A 21,844-nucleotide genomic window follows, 5' to 3' on the forward strand; every position below is an offset into this window, starting at 1 on the left:
CATACGGCCGAGTTGATGATGTGCTAGCTGAGAGAGGGATGGTTGCTGTCACCTGGCTGAATTCAACGGTTTCTAGCTTTGGAGGGACAGAGAACCCATAAATGATTATCCAGCTGGGCAACAAAATTTCGAAGGGAGGCCTTCGGGTCCAATATTATTCCCGATGTTCGATCATTAATCAGAAGAAGTCGTGCCGCGGCTCAGAAGACTTGAGATGGAGAGAGATGGTATTTAGATGGTAGAGATGCAATGACGCAGATTGCGTCGCGTCTCGTCCTATTGCATGAGAAACGCGCCAAGACGCAGAAGCCATTCGCGAAGTCACGTGAGTGTCATCATTGCCTCGATAATTCCAGCCTCTGCTTATCCACGATGCCACACTCGCTCTGACATATCCACAAATATCTCCAGCACCTCTTACATACATGATCAGATATCGGGGCGGGACTGACATATAATCAGCTCTTCCCATGGCCAGCGGCGTCCGCAACACACCGCTGTAAAATACACGCCTTCGGACCAACTCTAGTTTGGGCTGTCCGCCGTGATTCTCTATCTTCGACTTCTGCCCTGGCCCCATTGTGGCTTTGCCTGGCATGAGACAAACCATGGTGCGCGGGATATAGAGGTCTCGAACCCAAGAACTGGATCTTGCGGGGTTTCCCATCTACAGAGCAGACAATCCTACAGAGATCAAGCCAACAGCCCCGAGTTCTGACGCCTCTTTCGGGGTCAACTACATTATGGGCCATTCTTGAGAGCAAGACAACTCTGACGCCTCCTGAAGCGCTGGCCACAACGTGCTGCTGCGCATTCCTCTCTTCCAGTCGTGGGGGCTATTTCAATGGCGCAGGCTGAGAACGCAGGAAGCAAGGTTGGATCTGGAGTACTGTACAAAGGAGATAATGCGTCCAACACCAAACAGGATGTCATCGAGGCACAGGCGGGCAATGTAATCAAAAAATAGGGTCACTATTGAACTGAGTATATGTAGTAGAACTGGAGTACTTGATCTGGCCAATGAACATAGCGTCTGCATACAAACAGATGGGTAAAGCGTTGGTGCTGACTGGTGGCACACAATAATATCCACCTCTCTTCCTCCCTTTCCCGCTTTCTCGGGTATGGCGAGTCCCGCTACGGGATGTGATCAGATCTATCTTTGAACCCAAATCGGTCTCGGAGGATTGCAGAGTGAGCATCGTGTACAAACTTAGAAACGGCCTCTTCTGGTCTTATTCACGAATATCCACCTTGGCACCGCCCGCAGTTTGTCAGTTTCGCAGTTTCGCGGTCTCGCCTTGCCTGCGTGAGATTCGGCCCCCTTCGCTTTACTCGTCCAGCAACCCACGCCTCCAGATTGAATCCATCCATCAGACGACACCAATCCTCATCGGTCGAATCAATGTACCCATATAGCACAGTACAAAGCTCCAAGCAAAGATCCTTCCTCTCATTCTCTCCTCCAAGCTATGAATGCTTGAAGTGAATGCGCGCCCGAGACCCTGACGCGATTCCACCACCATCGCAACATCACAATAATAACAAAAGCTTGTCCAAACATCCGGATGATTCCTGTCTGATCAATCCTGCCTAAGGTTTTCAAGGTCTCCCCAAGCCAAGCTCAACCCTTCACGGCGATTGAACACCTCTGATTCAATGGCCGCCGCTCCTCCGAGACCTAATGCTGTTCCTAGCGGTCCGCTGGCAGTTCCCAGCGTTGCCGCCGCAAGCAGCATCATGCAAGGTGGCGTCAACAACCTGGCTACCCTGTCCAGCAGTTATCTCGACCGCTTCTTCCCGCCGCGGCAACGCCAACAGTGGAAAGCCTGGCTGTTGGCCTTCGCCACCGACCGACCGTACCTCGCAAGTTTCCTGCTCAGTCAAACCGCCATCAGCGGCCTCCCACTCCTCCTCTTCGGGCTGATGACCGTCACGGTCTTCATCTTCTCCCTGCTTGCAGGAGTACTTGTTGTTCTGCTCGGGGCGTTGCTGTTTGTAACGGCTGCGGCGGGATTTTCCTTGATCATTCTCTTGCCGACGCTGTTCTTCACCACCGGCGTGGGTGTCTTCGTCTGGCTTTGCGGCATTGGTTTGTATTTTGTCTTCAAATGGGTCAGCGATAAGGACTCTTCGAGCCCTCGCGAGGTTCCGGCAGCGGTCGTCCCCGTCCCCGTGAAACCTGTTGGCCCTGGCAGTACGCAAAGCGTTAATGGGACTCCCGCTGGTGGACCACCCAGACCGAGTGGCCCGAACAATTCTCAGGGCGTCAATGGAACTCCATCCGGCGGCCCGACGAGGCCTCCAGCTCCTAGCAATGCCCAGAGCGGCAACGGGCCTTCAGCCGGTGGGCCACCTAGACCGACTGGTCCTCCGAATTCTCAAGGTCCTAACGGCAATCCAGCTGGCGGGCCGACCAGGCCGAGCGGCCCTCCCAATCCTCAAGGCATGAATGGAGCTCCGGGCGGTGGAGCACCCAGACCCAACGGCCCTCCCAATCCTCAGGGAGTCAATGGGAGTCCACAGGCCGGTCCCAGACCCGGCCCAAACCCCAGCCCCAACCCGAACATGGCACAGAGACCTCCTCCGAGTAACGGGCCACCGCCACAGGCACAGCCCCGACCAAATGGACCGACACCCATGAACAGCGCCAACAACGTTAATGGCGTCAATGGTGTTAACGGTGCCAACGGCGTCACGAACCCTCCCAACAACTCTCCTCCGCCCAGTAACCCCAGCAACAACAACCTCAACCCAGGCACTGCGAATGGCATGCCCATGCCCAATTCCCCTCCCCAGAGAAAACCCGTCGCCAGCAGACCTCAATCAGTGAGCCCGGGACCTCCGCAACCAGCACAGGCACCAGCACAAGCACCAGCCCCCGCACAAGCACAAGCACCGGCACAAGCACCGGCATATCCACAAGCACCAGCGCAGGGCATGCAACAGGCTGTTCCTGCCCCTGGCCCTGCTCCTCTTCCGGCTCCGGTCCCCTTGCCCGTTGCGGTGGCCAATGCAATGGCCGAACCGCTCGAGGAGTAGACAAGACCCGTGGGTGCCAGAGCTGCATAGCTGGCACATGGTCTATACCTCTTACTGATTTTGTTTTTTGAGAGGGGAGTCGAGTCTTGACTCTGACTGGGTAGACTTGTGGTTAAATGTTATCCAATTGGGCACTATGAGCGGTGTATTCTGTACTGGGTGGGCTATGTTGAGTTCGGTTACGAGCGAGGTGTTTACGGAGTTTCTGTCAAGAAAAAGGGATAACCACAAAGGAATATATTACATGCCGGTCACTTCCTATAGCTCAGGAGAAACAGGAAAATAGCAAACAGGATCTCTCATACACCACCATTCCTTGATTATCATTATTTCGCCGACAAAACCCCACACTAATCGTGTGTTCCAGTCCGCCGAGCCGACTTACATAGATAAATCCCGAATCCTCCTAGGCTAGGTAGGCCCATTACACGCACACACGGCCGATCTTGTCATCGGTGACGTGGTAGTCCGCTTTTTTCTGTGTGCGTGCGCGTGTGCGCTTAGAATATAGATAGATATGTATTGAGGGACTCTCGGCAAATAACCCAGAGAGAGAGAGAGAGAGAGAGAGAAGAACAAAAATAGAGAAGGACGTGAGTGAGAGGCCAGCTTCGGGGGGGCCGGGGGGATACACTCAGATCCCTTTGTGACTCTCGACTCCCCTTTCTGCACTTTGAATGACTCCAATTCCAGGAAACCCGGGCTCTGGTTCCGGTTCTGGTGGACCTGACCACTGTCCACTCGCGTCGCTACCGTTGCTGACCTCATCAGGACGAGTCGAGCGGGAACCGGTCGACGAAGCGGAACGTCTTCAGCCCACCCTCAAAGGCGGTCACAAACGGCCTTGTATCCGTCGAGTTTAGGGTATACACGCCCGGGCCGGCGGGGATGTTGGCGACAGCGGGTCCGAGGACGGTGGACGCGGTGACTTCTCCCAAGGCACCGACGGGTTTCCCCCAGCGGTAGGCGTCGAGGAGGATCTGTAGCGGGCGGGCCGCGGGGTAGAGGGCCGAGGTGGACGAGTTTGTGGTGAAGAGGGCGTCGGTCCCCGTGGTGACGATGACGCCGTCGAACCCGCTCGCGTCCGAGGCTGAGTAGGTCTGGTTGACCGCGCCGGTCAGCGTCTCGCCTACAATGAGGGGGAAAGCGCCGGCCTGCGAAAGGGCCTGGGCCAGCGCGGTCGCCTGTGCCATAGAGCCTGGAACCGTGACGCTGGCAAGGATGCCCACGTTCAGCGCCGCGATCGTCGGCAGCGAGTAGTTGAAGATGGACACAAACGCTGTGCGGTTGTTGTTGTAGTACGTCGGGTCCGGCGCTGGGGCAGGTACTCCTAGCACCTCCGCAAGTCGCACCGCCAGGTCGTTGTCGACGCGGTTCAGCTGCGTGATGACGTTTTGCTTGACGACTGGGGACGTGATGTGCGAGGTCTCGAAGCGCATCGCATTGATGAGGAATTGCTGCTCTACCGGGATCAACGAGTTGTAGAACATCCGCGGCTGAGACCACACGTCTGCAAACGTCGACGACTTCTCCCGCACGAGGTGCCCGCCCACTGTACGGCCTGGGGCCGTGAAGAACCCGTCCCCTACAGTCTGATTAGCTTGCATGGGCGAGCCGTTGTTGCCTGTGTTAGGCGTGTAAGCGTTGACGTTGAGGGGAATGTAATTCTGCGCAGCTCCATCCCGGTTGTTGTTGTGGATAGGTATTCGCGGTCGGTTGATAGGCAACTGCTCAAAGTTGGGACCCCCGTGTCTGTTCAATTGGGTGTCGAGATAGGAGTAGATTCGGCCCTAGTGGACAAGGTGAGCTGGTGGACAGGACGGAATTTAACATGTAGAGACATACCTGAAGGAGAGGGTCCTCTGTGAAATCGATCCCACGGACGATATGTCCTGGTTGGAACTGTAGCCGCATCAGCCTTGTTCTCGTCAGAAGTAGTGCCGATGGGTGATATTACCATGATCTGCTCCGTTTCGGCAAAATAGTTGCGAGGATTCTGGTTCAGGGTCATCTTACCCAGGATCGTGACTGGCACGATCTCCTCTGGCACGATCTTGGTGGGGTCGAGCAGGTCAAATCCGAAGCTGAGCTCGTCGGCTTCATCCATGATCTGTACTCCCAGTTCCCACTCTGGATACTGACCGGCCTCAATGGCATCCCACAGATCCTGCCTGTGATAGTCGATGTTCTTCCCCGCCAACACCTGGGCTTCTTCCCACACCAGGCTTGCCTTACCCTGCAGGGTCTTCCAGTGCCATTTGATCAGCTTCGAATTACCATCCTCGGTCACGAAACGGAAAGTATGGACTCCAAAGCCATCCATATGCCGGAAGGATCGTGGAATGCCATAGCCCGCCATGGCCCAGAACAGGGTATGCAAAGTGGAGGGCTGTTGACTGAAATAATCCCACGCTGTGGTGTGAGCGGTTCCACCTTGTGGAATTTCTCTGTCTGGTTCCGGTTTAACAGCATGGATTAAGTCAGGAAATTGGATAGCATCCTGAATGAAAAAGGGTGCGATGTTGTTTCCGACAATGTCTGTTATATTGGATATCGATTAGAACGTTTTCTGACAACTCTAGAGTTCTCAGACAATTCTCTGTCCTGTAGGGGACTTACCAAAATTTCCAGCGTCAGTGTAGAAACGAGTGGCAAAGCCGTGGACGTCTCGGACCGTTTCTGGGCTGCCTCTACTTCCTGCAACAGTAGAAAACCGGGTAAACATGGGCGTCTGTTTCCCTGCGGCAGAGAGAAACGAAGCCGCGGTGATGTTCGACCAGTCGGCGTAGCTTGTGAAGACACCATGAGCCCCTGGCCGGTAAGTCAGCAATCTATAGAGACTGCGCAATCAGCTAAGACACTGAACAAACCTGTGCCTCGCGCATGGACAGCTCTCTCCGGGACCTGTGTAAGAGCAATGACGTTAGCTCAGTATCCTTTCCAGCCGCGTGTCGTGTTTTGGTTGTACTCACCCGTTCATGATCAAAGTGCTGGATCTTCTGTCTGAACATAAAGTCCTCGAGAAGCGTAGGCCCCCTGATTCCCCCCTTCAAACTCTCTTGGTCCTGGATAGGCCCACCAACGTCCGAAGTGATATACGTGTCGGTGTCGTTGAGCGTAAATTGATCAAGGAAAGTGTCGACAGGATCCGTGCTGTTGGAAAGCGAGGTCTGCCGTTTCACGTAGGTCTTCGCTTCATGCTCCGACGATTGCCCCTGAATTCCTTGCCCACCTTGCATGTACGGACAAGCAGCCAATGTTCCGTGAATAACGCAGAGGAGTGTGACCGTGGTACCGATCATGGCTGGCAGAACACGAAGGTCGTAGACAGGGCGCATGGTTGAGAATGAGACTGCGTGATGCGGTCTCGAGGGTGACTTTTCGACTCACACGAAGATGCCACGGATGCTATTGTCTTCTTCATGGCTGCTTATATATAGAGATATCCGAATGGCCGTTTCTTCCCGTCATACTTCTCCCCTCCAAATCAAGATCCATCCGGTGCGTCACGGTGCATAATGCAAGACGCCACGGAACGACATCAGATAACGCAGTGAGAAGTACCGGTTTCTGTCAGCACCGGTCGTCTGAAAGAGTACACGTTCAGCGAGAGGAGGACCATAGTTCCGAAGCTCACCTGCTCGAAGAGGTTTCGACATGGGTCAATTGAATTGGTCAACAACAAGTCCAAAATAGATGCGACCTCATATGCGCGCTCGGAAACTATTGTGCTGCGACAGGGAATGGGATGGAAAGCATCCTACCTCGATCCAGGGTTCCTGCACCAAAGCATCCGAGGTCTGGTCGACCAGTGGTGATTTTGATATTGCTAATCCTTGTTGGCTATGCTCGAACCTAGCAAAGAGGAGCGAGGTTGACATGCGATTTGTTCGTCTGGGTCGTACAGCAGGTGACTACCAGAATTGCTGACATTCTTCGTGGCACCTGGCGGAACACCTGTGAAGCGCCCCTTGACTAATTTGCAGTCTTGATATTCCCAAACATCTCTCACTATACTCAATAGAGTAACCTTGAGCGACGTCGGATGTGTCATTTCGAATTCAAGTCGTACGAGGACAATGCGTTCAAAGCCGCGGGCCGCTCCACCGTGTGGTCACACCAGATGTGCCAGCCTGATCAAAATCGGATAACCATGTACCTCGTAAAGGACTGGGTTGGGTACCAGTGAGATCAGTGGGCTGATCTTCAAGCTCAGTAGGCTGTATCATTTCTTCGGAAAGACATATCCTTGGAAATGTCCATCTCTGCACCTTTTCAGCCGTCCCAAGTCCTGTCACTAATGTGCCTTGGTTTGGTGGATGATCCCTGAATGCCACATGGGCAAGCAGCCAAAAGGAAATCAAGCCGTGTCTCGATCTTTCTCTTGCTTGACCTAGTGGTTCGAGCTTCCCCGAGAGCACAGCCTTGTGAACAGAATCTCGGGTTTGCGAACGCAGCGTAGTTCCCGCGTCCCACTTTGGGAGACTAGTGGACTTTGTCTATCCAACTGTTTGGTGCATCGGTGAGGCGGCCGCATCTGTGGAGAGCATCTCGGCTTTTCATGGGAGGTGCAGGTGGCAGGGTGTGAGGGAAGAGAACATGATGCATGCCACGTACTCGGCACTGCAAGATTGCCCGTGTCTCCCTCTTTTTTTTCTCCATAAGGCCATCAGTTAGAGATCCACAGAAAAATACCTGATCTCAGGAGATGAAAGCAGCCTACGCACGGGAAGTCAGACAACGCGTTTGCTGACGAGCCGCGGATTCGCCGCTCAAACTCCACAGAATGACGCAAACCAGCATGGACGACTCGACGAGTTGATGCTCTCTGTTGGCGTCTTCGTGCAGCGCAGCCTGTGCAGTCGGGTCGATCAAGACTGGGTACCCTGGTAGAGCAGTCGTGGACGTGAGAATGCTAAGGACCGGTCGGCCAGGGTGTCGAATATACGTCGAGTCATCTGTAAGGCGGCGAAGAAACACGAGTAAGAAATTACGCAGACTTCTGCATGCGCTCGAGATGCGCTCTGTTCAAGGTCAGACGTGACATCTCCACCCGCTCTGGTACTTTGTGCAGGTCAAGTGGCCAGTGATGTCGGGCAAGGTAAGCGATGACAATGGTCAGCTGGCCGGGGGCGGGACATGATATACAGCAGACTCGGCGAGTAATCAACATTCGATAAATACGAGGAGGGATGGTCGGAGAAGTCATCATCGACATGGAAGGAAGATACAGCATTCTCCAAACGTTGAAGATGAGATGAGGGGCCACCGCAGCCTGGAGCATTCTAGGATGGGACGAAACAACAATGTCATATCAGTTTCTTGCCTCAGCCCGTAAGAATATAACTTTCTTGATGTTGATATAATCAACCTGAGGGACAGCCTCAGCCCTTGTGTGCAACTCCCAGAAGCCCAATATCCCAACCCTGTCCCATTCATATCATATTCGTACCCGTCATCGTAGGCTGCCCGCCGTGTATGCATCAAACGCCCATGGTAAAGTCATGCTCGATCCCGGGCGTTACGCTCGCCATGAACTTCAAGAACACAACCAAATATTGGTCTACGCGAATAGCCACCTTCTCGCTCTCCTCTTCTTTGCTGTCTTGCTCATCCAATACCTCCCATTCATCTCCTGCGCCGCCACTAGCAGCTTTCACACCCGCTTCATGTCCACGCTTTTGCTCAGCCAATCTAAGATTTGCCGTATCGTCAATCAGACCTTCCATGCCTGAGATATTGGCGGCGGTGCCAGTCGCTTTCTGTCTTTCCAGTCGAAGCTTCAAGGCCACGTCGGCACGGTCGAGGAGGATCTTCATCACGCTGGCATGTTTGCAAGGGTGGATACTCGCCATCTTGACACTGTTGTCGAAGAACGGGAAGTCTTCCAAGGTGACGGTTTTGTCTTTGTAGTCGCCGACAATATCTTCCATCATGAGGTGCGGTGGCAGAGGCTCGCTGGGAGAAAGGTAACCGGAGAGGTACATGCGTGGAGTACGATAGTAGGGTGTGTAGGTGATGTAGAGTGTGTATGTCCGAAGAGGCCTGTGAACTGTGTCAGCGTATGAACTTATCCCGAAACAACCTGGAAGGGAAGAGGAGTGTCTTACGCAGATGTGCCTTCGCCCTTATCTCTTATGATAGCCTCATTATCATCGTCCTCGTCCTCCATGTCCGGGATTTCTTCCTCGTCCTCTTCCTCGGTGGCTTTTTGTCCAAGATGCCCACTCTCACTCATCGTCCGCACTTCCGCTCTCAGGCCTTCTTGTTCTTTCTCGGTCGTCCCTCCCGTCCTTAACCAGCCATCGTCTTCACCGCCACCAGTCTCCTCGTCGGGACCGCCTAGGAATCCATCTCTGACCAGATCATCCGCAGCGCCGTGTCCACCTGCAAAGTTCTCATCTAACCTTCTATGGCAGGGCACTCCTCTCGTGACGAGAAATTGCTTGTTTGGGGGGAGATAGCTGACCCGGCGCGCAGGACTCGAGGCGTCAGACCATGACCAGGTCGGGAATTTGTAGACCAGGTAGTCTCCCGCGAGGAGGAATTCTTCCGGTGTGATTTGGCCTGTACTACGAAAGGTCGAGGTGTGTCGGATAGGCGCGTAGCGGTCGCGAAGCTGGTCGAGACCAGAGCGAAGATACTGCATTGTTTGACTCGAGAGCAAGCGATTCTGCTCTGAGACGGGGTGGGGTTAGTCGGAGAGATGAGGTTGTAGCTGCGGAGGCTAGCAGCGCGCGTCGATGACTGATATATCTCAGGTTCTCTGGAGTACACAAGTAAGAATCGATAATTGGTGATACAAATTAGAGAAGAGTGTTTCGTAAGTAGAAAGACGGGTAGAAGTAGGCTGCACTGGAAGAGAGTGTTCGTGACCGCTCAGCCTGGCGTGCCTCGACCGTTGAGGGGAAACAAGTAATGACGAAGTTTGCTTTGTTTGGTGAGTTTGTTGCATTTGCGCCCCGTGCACCGGATGAGCTCAGCCTCGTCTTCTCTACACGCCTGCAACACCAAAGGATTCGCAAAAACAGACAAAATAGAACTCAAAGCACCAAAGACCTCGAATTATAAGATGACAATGGTTTCAATAGTCTACAATGCCTTCTGCGTAGCTGGAATGATTCCGAGCATATTCTGAAGAATATTACGTCACTGTCGCCGAATGATCCATCGTACTATACGTCGCGGCATACTCCCGGGAGAGAAGTTCGAATGGATCTGGTACAACCACCGAAATTTCCACCTGCTCCGCAGTGACACCCTGCTCGGACCCAATTCAGAAGTTTGTCACCTTTCGAGGCATCCGGCGGTCTTGCAACCATGGATGAACGTCCAGCGAAACGCACAAAACGCACAACGAGTGCCGCCATGTGGGATGAGAACGAGACACCAGACTCCCTGCCTAGTTCGAGCGGACGTGACCACAAGCCCAAGCCGCGCGACACCCAGGACGAGGATCGCCGCGGGCCCAGACGAGACGACGAGCGCAGAAGGAGATCGAGGTCGCGAGACACCCCCGACGGACGTAGGGATCGGAGCAGATCAAGAGAGAGACCAGCGCACCGTGAGCGAGATCGGGACCGGGACAGGAATAGAGACAAGGAGCGCGAGCGTGATAGAGATCGAAATCGAGACAGAGGAGGTGGCGGTGGACGAGACAGAGATGTCAATGGCCACGGTCGGCGAGAGAGGAGCCGTGACAGACAGCGAGATTCAAAAGGTAACAATCAAACCACTGAACTCCACAACCCATACATGTTCCCGCGCTCACGCGACCACAGATTACCGAGCTGAACGCTCACACCGACGCTCAAGGTCACGCTCACCGGCCCGGAACGGCGGTCGTGATGCTGTGCGCACACGCTCCCCTCTTCGGCGAAGCGACCATGATCGAACTAGACCTCGGGACAGGAACAAGACCGAGGATGACGACGTGAAGCCACCAAAGGCTAGAGGGGAAGAGCATGTGTCCGCCCATGGGGACAAACCAGTAGCCAACGGCGATACCATGGCCATTGATGAAGACGACGAAGACGCCCTGCTGAGGAAGATGATGGGGTTTACCATGTTCAAGACGACACACAACACCAAGGTGCCTGGGAACCAGATCTACGGCGTAAGGAAGGAAAAGAAGACTACCTACAGACAGTACATGAATCGTGTCGGTGGATTCAACAGACCTCTGAGCCCGTCGAGGTGATGGATCAGCGAATCAATGCCAGGGCGATTTGCAATGGCCAGCTTTCTCGTGTATTAGCAATTTGTGGAATAGGTGAAACGTTTCGGTGGAATACGTCCTGGAAGTCTGTCAGAATGAAACAGCCTCAGGGAGAACATGCTTCATTTTCAGCATCTATGCTACCATCGAACACTGCCTAGCCGCTGCTGGGTATGTGCTCTATAATTTTCAACACTATATTGTTACAGACTCATGAAGAGGCAAGCCGTGACCAAGAGCACATAAAAGCAGGTTCTTTCCATCGGAGAATCGAGCCAAGCACCCATTCGACCTGGTGCCGCATTTTCGGCGGAGTTAGCTGACCCGCCTTGGTCTGTGGCGGCGGCAGACGCTGCGGCAGCAGAAGCAGAAGAGGCCGAAGCAGCAGATGCGGAAGCCACAGCTCGAGCCTGGACCTGTGCAAGCGCTGATACCGCTGGTGTAAACCCCGCTCCCGAAGGGGCGTCGGTCTGGAATACCAAACACCGCGTTGGGAGTGCGGCCACAGGCACAGTCGCCAGCTCCAAAGCGCTAGAGAAGGCAAGGTTGGGAAGCAGGTCGACTCGGGCACTCATGTCGAAGCCCGCGCCCAACTCGACGCCCATGGCGACATGAGTCAGATTGTGAAACTGCTGTTCAAAATCGGCCTGAAAGGCCGACGCTTCGCTCGAATCTGCACAACTGGCATTTACGGAAGTCGTGGCCAGCTGGGTAATGGCGACGGTGGCTTTGGGGAGGTCAAGGGATGTGCCGACTTCGGCGGACAAGCCATGCAGGATTTCAATGCCGAGCGTAATTCGTGGCGTGAGAGAGAGGCTGAGAGAGAGATCGATGTCGGAGACATTAGCTTGGAAGGGCACGTCCGTGATGGATACGCCGTCACTGCGGACAAGAAGTCAGCCACCCCATCAATGGTAGCCTCGTGTTTGGGGAGACTTACAGCCCTGTCACGTTCGAGGAGGTCGGATCTGCAAAATCAAGGTTGATTGAAAGATTCGGGATCTACAAATACCACGAATATTAGCGAGCCCTTGCTCGTAGTCCAAGAGGAATATACCTTCAACTCAAAACCATAGGACATTTCAATGCCCCCAGACAGTTCCCATCCCAAGGACAATGTTGGCTCGAAGAGAATGCCGCCAGACCCGAGCTCTGGAATCTTTACACATTCCGTGTTAGGACATGGCTCTACTGACTTGATCAAAATGGTTTGCAACTTACCGAGAATCCGAAAACTGGGATTTTGAACAAGGACAGACTCATGCCTCCTTTTAAACTAGGCTCGATCGAAACCTCCACATGCGCGACGAACCCTTCAACAGCGAGCTGCACATTTCCGGCAGAGACGATGTCCGTCAAGTCCTCGACTCCAATCCAGTCGGACGGGGAAAGGATGCTCCACTCGCCCTGCGCGAGGCTTAAAGTGCCGTTGGTGCTGCATTCTTTACAGCCGATTTTGATGGGGAGCTGGGTGCCGGTGGATTGCACAGTGTCTGGAAACCAAGAGTCTTGGACACCATGGCTGAGGTCAATAGCCAGGGAAGTGGACGTGGCGGTCGAAGCGTCCGTGGGGATCAAAGACGTTGCTGTCAGGTCCAGTGGAGCGGAGGTTGATGTCGGCGTTGTTTCGTCGGAGATTTGTCTGCGATCCAAGTGTTGTGGCTGCTGGGCAGGCGGATGTGGTTCGTTGATGTGTCCGAACTTCAAGTGGAAGTTGTGGAAGGCATCTTGCCATGTTACTTTCTCTGTGTGGAGAATTGCAACGCTGTAATCTTTCTCGAAGGTAATATACCGGATTCTTGGTTCAGTTAGTGCCATCATTGCATGAGATCTGACCTGACGCCAATGTGGACGGGCATATCGCTTACTGGAATGTGGTCCGCTGTCCGTCATCAGAACAATTTGCATGATTAGCAACAACATAGGCACTGTCAAGATCCCTCCATAACTGTTTTGCTTCCTGGAATGCCGCAGTGGTGTGGAATAAAATAGTGATGTCTCTCTCAGAACACTGAATGTCCGCAAAGAAGTCTTCCATCTGCTCAAGCACAAGTACTGGTTTGTCGGACTGGAACTGGACAGACGACAAGAATATCGGACGTTGTTGACCATCGCCTTTCATCGCGGTCAGCCTCGGGTTCCTCTATCTGTCAAATTGATGTTACCGTCTGCATATCCTAGTTCAGCGCTGTGAACTGGTCCGAGGTCAGCTTTCCTTCTGGAGAGCCGGGGATGTCTCGCAATAGGTCTCAAGGTGCGGAAGGCTGTTCGGTCAGATAATACTGTTGTTGCCTCCACAGGAACGGCCTGAAGGACGAGGCCTTGCAGGACGAGAAAGGGCAAAAGTATATTTGCGTTGCTGAAATACATTTCGATCTTGCTAGGAGGAGACAGGCACAAACAATGGGCATTCAGACAGACCTACCGTGAGGTTTATGTAGAACGCTCTCGTCAAGGATCTCTCATAAAACACATCTACGACTATACCTCACCATTATTTTTCCCCATCAAGGACACAGCCTGGCATCTTCCTCATTCTCCTCTATGCCGAGAAGCTATTGAAGCAGCATCCAGCTTGCATGAACGAATGTGACAGTGGCGCTCTGCGCGGCAAGGGCAAGCGACATAATGAGTCTGGAATGTCGACATGGATGGAAAGTTTGGCCCCAATATAGTGCAAGTATGCCTCTCGAGAGACAGGTGACGATGAAGGCATTAGTGGTAACTTGCAGTCAGATTTCACAGTTATCTTGTCCCAGGCCAAAGCGATTCCGATGATAAGAGCCAAGCGAATGCAGAGCAATCCCAAGTCGGTGACGATACGGGACCTGTAATGGTTCTTTTGGCGAGGCGCAGATCCTGCGTCTAAATCGTTACCGCAGCGCAATGTGCCCGTGCAAATCGTTTGAAGAATCAATAGACTGTTTTGAAATGGAGTCAGAGACCACGACGGTGTCATGCGGGCAGACGGATTCTCAAGGGAAGCCCTTGTATAGCCTCAAACAAACTAATCCCTCGTCATGGCTCTAGGCAAAGTTGGCCTAAAGTAGCGTGCCCAATTGACGGATGTTGCTTCTGTGAAGTATATGTTGGAGATGATGTAGGTTTGAACCGTGCGATGTAGACGCACACCTCTGCAATTTGGGGTTACAGCGAGCTCGATTCTGCTCGTTTGGACATTTTGGGCTGACAGTTGGGAGTAACTGCTCAGTTCTGCCAGATGAAAAGAGACTGCTGAAATGCATAGACGAGGCCCTAGGTCTAGGTAGATAGGCGAAACGAGAAAAGTGTCAGTATGGGGCAGGGCGTACTCGGTACACTAGGGTGGTTGTGTTGAGCAAGCACAGGGCAGTGCTCTCATCGGATATCTCCCATCGTGCCAGAAGGTGAGACAAAGACCGGGGAGAGGATGAAACTGGAGGAAAAGCGTAGGGTGGTTTGAGAATCTTAGGCGCAGGTGGAGGTCAGACACAAGCGCAGGTCTTGGCAATTGCCTGCGCCGCCTCCTCCGCCGGTACCAGCCTCGTCTGCTCACGTCTCAGCCTCGTGGTTCCTCACCATCCAGACCTCGTCCGTCATGCCCGTTGTTTACATGGCGCCAGACGGTGTCAAACGCTTGACGCAATCCATTTCTCTGGTAAGAAGAATACGCAGAGATAACCCGCGATCACCAGTGTCGTTGACACGGTAAGGTGTGAACGCCTTCCATATCCGGCGCAGGCGCATGTCTTCAATCAATCAGAGCTGCATTCCAACGAAACTAAAAATACGAGAAGACCTGAGAGTTCAGTCAGCCACCGACCTCAATGCTCGATTGGCTCAAAAAGTACTATGAAAACTATTCGGAGAGGTCAAGCACACTTCAGCTGCGAGCGGCATCTTTTAGGAGATGGATGGATGTGATGTGTAGAGGCGTGATGCTAACGCTACTCACTAGCAGTGCATATATAGGTTTGGATAGACCTGAGAGTGGCCGCTGTGGACTTGGTCTTTGCTATAGTGTACTACCGCAGACGTCCTCGCTGAGCCAGTTCCATCGACAGATACAGAATGAAGATCATAGCCATTGCTGCTCTTCTCACCATGAGCACAGGATGGGTGCATGGACATCCACCACCCAGACGCGCCCTCGGAGGAAGCGTTGTTGTTCGCAAATTTGCTACAGGTAGCGACATCTTCGTCGATACAGCAGTCGCCATTGATGTAAACGAAGACAAGACTCTCCACAGCCTCAATCGTCTGTCTCCCACACTCTCCCACTGGCAGCCCCAGAGCATACTGACCTCTCCAAACTGCAGCGCTGAGCCACCCACAGGCAATCCAGATGATATCAACCACATCCGATGCCAGCTATGTCACCTGCGACTATACTTGCGGACATCGTGGCGCCATGAACGGCAATGCGGTGATCTGTGGCTCAACCACCATGAAGTCTGGCGCGCCGTCCAACATCCTCGACGCTTCTTGGGTGGATTCGGTCGAAAGAGCCACTTGTTTTGTCAGTGCCAACGATCCAACTGAGTGAGAGTGGTTCTTAAAAGACACATTTTCGGAGACGCAGGGGGTTCTTTTCAGGTGAAGGGGTAAATAATGATACTTCAGGCAGAACAGGCGTATGAGACCAACGCACCAATTATGATACTCCCGAAAGTGCGTGAGCTGCCGGCACGTGTCGATACACATTAGATGAACTTCTCACTAGACGGCAGACTCAACTCCGCGTGGATTTCAAATGCTTTCTGATCGGTTGGCCGCTTATCCGAATGCCGGGGCGGGCAAGTCAACAACCGCAGCTGCAGGGAATTTTCTTGATTCTTATCCGTTCCCGAATTGTTCCCCGGAATTTGTCCCCAATCGGATGCATCTCGACTCGTGTGGTAGGGCCTGACGGACCGACTTCCAACACTGTGAATACGCCATTAGCCACATTGCGAATACGACATACGGCATGCTACAATCCGAATACGAACTGGCTTCCCTTGTCAGGCATCCAGCCAACCATCCAGCCATCATCAAGGCACGGCTACAAAAAGGGTTTGTCCTCATTCTTCATTCTTTGGGCTCAAAAGTTCCCTTTACCACTCGTGTTCTCTGAGGATCAGATAGTTTACCCTGGATATACAAATTAGTCAAACCTCAATAATGGCGTGGAATCCCACGGTCGTGTCATTCATCTGCATCCCGCTCCTGGCTTTGCTAGTGGCACGCGCCTACGGGCTGCTAGTCAACTACCTACAAGTGAGAAAACTGGGGATTCCCATCGTCGTCATCCCTTTTTCATGGCAGGACGACTTCTTGATTCTGGCCTATCCGTACCTGAGGCACCTCCGCCATTTGCCCTGGATCGGGCATTTTTTCGTGCTCAGCTACCATTCCTGGGCCCAGGACGAGCGGTATCACCCGCACCAAAAGTATGGCGACGTCTTTGTAGTTGTTTCCCCAAAGCAGAACGAGATCGTGGTCAACGACCCCGGCGTGGCCGTGGACCTGCAGACCCAGTACAAAGCGTGGGTCAAACCGCAACCGCTGTACGAGCTCTTCAATGCATTCGGCCCAAATGTCATCAGCGTCAACGGCGAAGACTGGCAGCGCCACCGCAGAATCGTCAACCCAGCTTTCCGTGAGCAGAACAACAGGCTCGTGTGGGACGAGTCGCTGAGCCAGGCGAGGCAGATGATCGAGGTGGTTGCCAATCGAGCAGATGGCCGCCGATCAATGCTTGACGTCCGGAACGACTGCGTCCTGATCGCGATGCACGTCCTCTCCGCTGCCGGTTTCGGACATATTCACGACTTTGACGGAGGCTTTCGTGAGATCCCAAAGGGCCACAAAACCAGTCTGGCCGAATCGTTGAAGTTTCTCCTCCAGAACATTCTCTTCGCCGTGCTGTTCAAAAATGCACGTGTCTTCCGCTGGATGATGCCTGCTTTATATCGACAGGTCACCGCCATGACGGACGAGTTCATTCGATACATGAAGGAGATCGTCGCCTACAACCGGGCCATCACGCAGGGAGGTGGCAGCAGCAGCGGGGCCGATATCGTCAGCGCCCTGGTGGAGGCCGACGAGGCGGCGAAAAGAGAACAGAAGAAGGCCGGCCACGGCGCTGGGGCGAAGCCAATGTACCTCAGTGACACGGAATTACTAGGTAACCTGTACATCTTCAATCTGGCCGGCTTTGAGACCACTGCGAACGCACTGACCTACACAATCCCGTTCTTGGCCACCAACCGCGAGATCCAGGACTGGGCGGGCGAAGAAGTGGACGCAGTGTTGAAAAAGTGGGAGGGTCGAAAGCTCGACTACGAAGAGGTGTTTCCGCAACTCGTGAGGTGTTTGGCACTGATGGTATGTTGAACCAAATTTGGATCCTCTTTTGCGCGAGCTCATGGATTTCAGTATGAGACCCTTCGTCTCTGGGGGCCAGTGCCCGCGACGAACCGCTGGTGTGTCGGCCAACCACACTCTCTGCGAGTCAAGGGCCAAGAAATCGTGGTGCCAGTCGAGACGTATGTGACGATAAATCTATATGCTGTCCACTCCGACCCGCGGTGGTGGGGAGGCGACTCACTCAAATGGAACCCGCGGCGCTGGATAGTAACCGACCCGGCGACAGGGGTCGAGTCCCTCGCTCATCCTCCACCGGGCGCCGCGTTTGTGCCCTGGAGTGTCGGGCCCAGGGTCTGTCCTGGGAAGAAGTTCAGCCAGGTCGAATTCGTAGCCGTCATTTCGACACTGCTCAGCAAATGCCGCCTGAAACCGCTAATCATGGAGGGGAAAATGACGACGGAAGAGCAGGCCAGCTCGGCGCTGTTGCAGGTGCTGGAGGACTCGATGAATATCATTACACCCAAAATGCGTCGACCTGAAGATGCGGGCGTGGTGTTTGTTCCACGATAGGAAGTGGAGTCCTTGTACAACATCGTCGCTGGTCGACGGAACAGGGTCGAGCGGAACCATGGTTATACCTCACTCTCCCCTCCTTCCTATCGAGACATACAAAGCGTGTCCATCCCATAATTTGCCATCCTTGTCCAAGTGGTCTTGCCAAATGCGCGCCCATGCTGTCCTGGCTTTCTCCACGACTTCTGTCCCTCCCTCCGACTCGAGGCCGTTGAAAAGACTCTTCCACAACCCGCTTCGACTGGTCTTTCCTTCGAGTGCCTCCATTGCCTGATCCGCGCCGTACCACTTCTCAGGGATGTAGCTCCTGGTGCGAAAGGACTTTTCTATCTCCAGCCCGGCATCCTTGAATAGGTCCTGTATGGTCTGGATACCTTCTATCCAGTCGAAATCGTAGACCATGGACTTCCCCAACGCGCGCCGGAGTGGGTAGTTGAGCAGGTACTGCAAATTACGATCCTCTGTGGGCACGTCAACGATCAATCTTCCGGTTCCGGGCTTCAAAAGGGTGACCCAGTGTCTGATGGCCCTTGCGGGATCCTCAAGCAAGACGAACGCCGAACAACACGAAATGACGTCAAATCCTCCCCTTTCCTTCACCACCCCTTGGACTTCCTCCAAGGACGAAAGGTCGGTGATGTCTCCCAACACCCATTTCACCTCTGCGCTTCCCACGGGGAGCGGCTTGCGCTTGGCTTCGTTGAGCATCGCCTCAGTGATGTCGACGGCGACGATGATGCCACCAGATCCGACCGCCTCAGCTTGAGGTAGTGTGACTAAACCAGTACCACATGCGAGGTCAAGTACCGCACCGCCCTTGGGAGGAGGCAACCAGGTGACGAAATCTCGGCCCAGTTCCACGTGCCAACCACCGTGTGAGAGGTCATAGTTCGCGGCACGGGGGGTGTATTGAGCCAGCGTCTCGGCGATGAACTCGTTGGCGCGGGTAGACATCTTGTTGACACGAAAGAGCGCGTGGCCTGAAGGTGCTTCGGAGTGGAGAATATCGCGGTAGGCAGAGGTTTGGCTCTGTCTATTTGGTGATTTCTAACATCCGGTCAGCTTTGTAGTTATTCTTCCAAAAATCACCAGTCTACATGTAGTAAGTCTCAGGATTCCGTCAGGCCGTCACCGGCTGACGACACCGCTCTACGTAAGAGAGACAAATTGCTAGAAGGACTACTAGAAGAAATTCGGCCGTTTTGGCCGCATGGCAAGCGCATGGTCTCGGGCCACCTACCTTGTATCCGTAAATTGTGCCTTGTACAGTATTAACGAAGAATTCACCAAGGGACAAAAATTCTCTTATAAGACTTTTCGAAAAAATATCCGATGGCCCGTGGACCAACAAAAAGAATCTGTCCAGAGCGAGAATCGAACTCGCGGCCTTCGGATATCTTCTTGTGTGTGTGTGTGTGAATGTACAAGATCATACATGGACTGCTTGAGAGCGATAGGCCGATACATATACCTGAGCGTGTACCCACCACCGCCGTAGTTGAGCGAGTCCATGTACCTGTACTTGGTCGACCTTCCTCCACTAGCCAGGAAGAAAAATGTCAGTGGCTAGGCACCTCGGCCCAGGTGTCTATGTCCTCGAAGGACATGATATTGTTCTACAGAGTCCAAGGCTAGAGTGAGTTGGGTTGACGGACTGGTTGATGAAGAGATGTTCGAATGAAGTCTGTCCTTTCTTGTCAATATGATAACAATGGATTTTGAGGTCTGGCAGACTCCTCGAAACCTTTCTTGTTGTTCTGTTTACATCCTTGTCTCGACCTCATCAGACTGACCAAATGTTTACTTTCGCGTCCTTCGCGTTTCTGTTCTTTTCCCCATTTCGCTGCCCTTCAACATAACAGGCAAAATACACCACTCAAATCCAGATTTCTCTCTCTGATTTCATCTACTGGGTGTTAAAAAGTTGCAAAGTTCCCCGAGCACGACTCACTCTCAAAGCTCGCCGGGCCATCATGGACGATAAAGCACGGCTCGAGTACGAACTTGCCGAGATTGAGTTGGAGAAACGTCAACTACAGCTTGAACGTCGGGAGCTCGACATCAAACGCCGGCTCAAACTGCTCAAGGGAAGCGCCGAGTCGGCCGACGGCGATGCCACTGTCAAATCTGAAGCTAAGCGTGACGATCCCAGCGAGACTGGAACGACTGCTGCGCAGGACGGATCTCCTACTGAGTTGCAAGCAAACGTTTCGTCGAGTATTCCCGTAACAGATGGCACCGCTGTCAACTTGAGTGGGAATCTAGCCGTCGAAAAGGACCAAGAAAAGGTGGGAAATGAGAACTGCGAGACTAGGAAGGGAACGCAATGTAACGAGAATGTAACCCGCCTGTCCTGCAAAAACTAACGTCTGTCTAGTTCCGAAGCTCTGTCCGCGCAAGGGTTCAGAAGCGAGATCAATCGGTGAGAAGATGAGGAATCGCTTCTTCACTTACGAGCCAGAAGAGCAAACGGCCGCACAGAGAAAGTCTCAAGAACGTCACGAAAAGCTCTTAGCAGCCTTTACTGGCTGTCCACCGAGCAAACCCTCGAGCTTACTAGCTAAGCAAAAGCAAAGCACGCCCTCAGATACCTTTGTCCTTACTTTAGACTCTGACTCTGACGTCGACACAAGTGACTCTACAGGCGGGTATTGTGCCAGGGTGAAACGACGACGAGTGTCCCCGAGGGACGAAAAGCAAGCCACCGACGTCCCAGGACCCATGACACAGTCCCAACAGTACGACCTCGTCAAACACTACACGGGTCTTCTGCTCAAGCACATGACATCGATCGAGTCTACACTTGGCTACGCGTGTTTCCAGAAACCGACCGTGGCCTCCAAGCTGCGAAGAGTCACGTTCGGGAGTACACACCACAGCATCGCCCTTCTCCACGAGGACTTTACAGCGGCTGTGAACAAGCACGCCAAGGATTCTCGGCTGCGTTGCGCTCTGGTGGTCGAACTCGACAAGTTTGAATGGGCGCAGGAGTCGTGGTGGCCATTGTGTGAGGCGCTAAACACCCAGCAAGAGAGGATCTCGTTCATCACAAGGGTGTTCCCGGACGTCGCGGAGGATAATTTCAGCCTGGAGGAGTGTCGGGCAGAATACGGGGCGGGAAAAAAGGCTTGAGAGAACATGCGTGGACCGTGCATGGTGCAGGGCCAACAAACACCCAGTTTACTCGGCCCGAGCAGTCAGTCGAACCAAGTCAGGAGACGGAGAGGGAGGGAGCAAAGCATTGCAATCTGGGTTCAGAGCTGACTCTGGGAGATGGTTACGGTCTGGTTTGAGAAGATTTCTGACGAGAACGTTCAGTCGGCGCTCTATTGACAGGAGTTTCTGGGAGTGTGTTTACAACTACGCAGCTGGGAGGACGGAACAGCTCGGATGTGTTCATAAGGGGTATCTCAGGATGAGATGAGAGATACCTGATAACAACAAGTCCCTTGAGTGTCATGTGCCCAATCATTTGACTGCGAGTGATGGGAAATGAGCCTCGTTGACAGAGACCAGACAGCGTACGATATCAAGGAATCATCTTTTCACGACGTCCTTGGCGTTGATATTGCTTGTCCCTCTTAATAAAATGTGTCTTTCGTCCCTATTTTATTGCAATCTTTTCACTCTCATATTCAACTCACGAGTCTTTCTCGAGGTGAGGCGTGGCATTCGACTCTG

General features: G+C 53.4%; 9 protein-coding genes across 9 annotated transcripts; 5 read left to right on the forward strand and 4 right to left on the reverse strand.

Moving 5' to 3' along the window:
- Positions 1-1,659: 1,659 nt before the first annotated feature.
- On the forward strand, positions 1,660-3,042 carry Z517_10929 (uncharacterized protein; the record flags this gene model as incomplete). The annotated part of the gene is made up of 1 exon (XM_013424537.1): positions 1,660-3,042. One exon carries the CDS (start codon positions 1,660-1,662, stop codon positions 3,040-3,042), a length of 1,383 nt encoding a protein of 460 aa, XP_013279991.1.
- A 767-nt stretch (positions 3,043-3,809) lies between these two features.
- On the reverse strand, positions 3,810-6,380 carry Z517_10930 (uncharacterized protein; the record flags this gene model as incomplete). The annotated part of the gene is made up of 6 exons (XM_013424538.1): positions 3,810-4,832; positions 4,888-4,944; positions 5,000-5,580; positions 5,662-5,853; positions 5,913-5,946; positions 6,015-6,380. 6 exons carry the CDS (start codon positions 6,378-6,380, stop codon positions 3,810-3,812), a joined length of 2,253 nt encoding a protein of 750 aa, XP_013279992.1.
- Positions 6,381-8,525: 2,145 nt separating this feature from the next.
- Positions 8,526-9,691, reverse strand: Z517_10931 (uncharacterized protein; the record flags this gene model as incomplete). The annotated part of the gene is made up of 2 exons (XM_013424539.1): positions 8,526-9,087; positions 9,153-9,691. 2 exons carry the CDS (start codon positions 9,689-9,691, stop codon positions 8,526-8,528), a joined length of 1,101 nt encoding a protein of 366 aa, XP_013279993.1.
- Positions 9,692-10,362: 671 nt separating this feature from the next.
- Z517_10932 (uncharacterized protein) lies at positions 10,363-11,242 on the forward strand (the record flags this gene model as incomplete). The annotated part of the gene is made up of 2 exons (XM_013424540.1): positions 10,363-10,762; positions 10,824-11,242. 2 exons carry the CDS (start codon positions 10,363-10,365, stop codon positions 11,240-11,242), a joined length of 819 nt encoding a protein of 272 aa, XP_013279994.1.
- Positions 11,243-11,463: 221 nt separating this feature from the next.
- Positions 11,464-13,382, reverse strand: Z517_10933 (uncharacterized protein; the record flags this gene model as incomplete). Its single annotated transcript, XM_013424541.1, has 5 exons — positions 11,464-12,142; positions 12,201-12,262; positions 12,318-12,419; positions 12,482-13,058; positions 13,129-13,382. 5 exons carry the CDS (start codon positions 13,380-13,382, stop codon positions 11,464-11,466), a joined length of 1,674 nt encoding a protein of 557 aa, XP_013279995.1.
- A 1,961-nt stretch (positions 13,383-15,343) lies between these two features.
- Z517_10934 (uncharacterized protein) lies at positions 15,344-15,785 on the forward strand (the record flags this gene model as incomplete). Its single annotated transcript, XM_013424542.1, has 2 exons — positions 15,344-15,497; positions 15,559-15,785. The coding sequence occupies 2 exons, from the start codon at positions 15,344-15,346 to the stop codon at positions 15,783-15,785; spliced, it is 381 nt and encodes a 126-aa protein (XP_013279996.1).
- Positions 15,786-16,402: 617 nt separating this feature from the next.
- On the forward strand, positions 16,403-18,160 carry Z517_10935 (uncharacterized protein; the record flags this gene model as incomplete). Its single annotated transcript, XM_013424543.1, has 2 exons — positions 16,403-17,608; positions 17,660-18,160. 2 exons carry the CDS (start codon positions 16,403-16,405, stop codon positions 18,158-18,160), a joined length of 1,707 nt encoding a protein of 568 aa, XP_013279997.1.
- Positions 18,161-18,229: 69 nt separating this feature from the next.
- Z517_10936 (uncharacterized protein) lies at positions 18,230-19,117 on the reverse strand (the record flags this gene model as incomplete). Its single annotated transcript, XM_013424544.1, has 1 exon — positions 18,230-19,117. One exon carries the CDS (start codon positions 19,115-19,117, stop codon positions 18,230-18,232), a length of 888 nt encoding a protein of 295 aa, XP_013279998.1.
- Positions 19,118-20,136: 1,019 nt separating this feature from the next.
- Positions 20,137-21,295, forward strand: Z517_10937 (uncharacterized protein; the record flags this gene model as incomplete). The annotated part of the gene is made up of 2 exons (XM_013424545.1): positions 20,137-20,491; positions 20,541-21,295. 2 exons carry the CDS (start codon positions 20,137-20,139, stop codon positions 21,293-21,295), a joined length of 1,110 nt encoding a protein of 369 aa, XP_013279999.1.
- Positions 21,296-21,844: the final 549 nt, after the last annotated feature.

This window comes from Fonsecaea pedrosoi (genome assembly GCF_000835455.1).
Source record: "Fonsecaea pedrosoi CBS 271.37 unplaced genomic scaffold supercont1.7, whole genome shotgun sequence".
In the NCBI taxonomy this organism is placed as follows: Eukaryota; Fungi; Ascomycota; class Eurotiomycetes; order Chaetothyriales; family Herpotrichiellaceae; genus Fonsecaea; species Fonsecaea pedrosoi.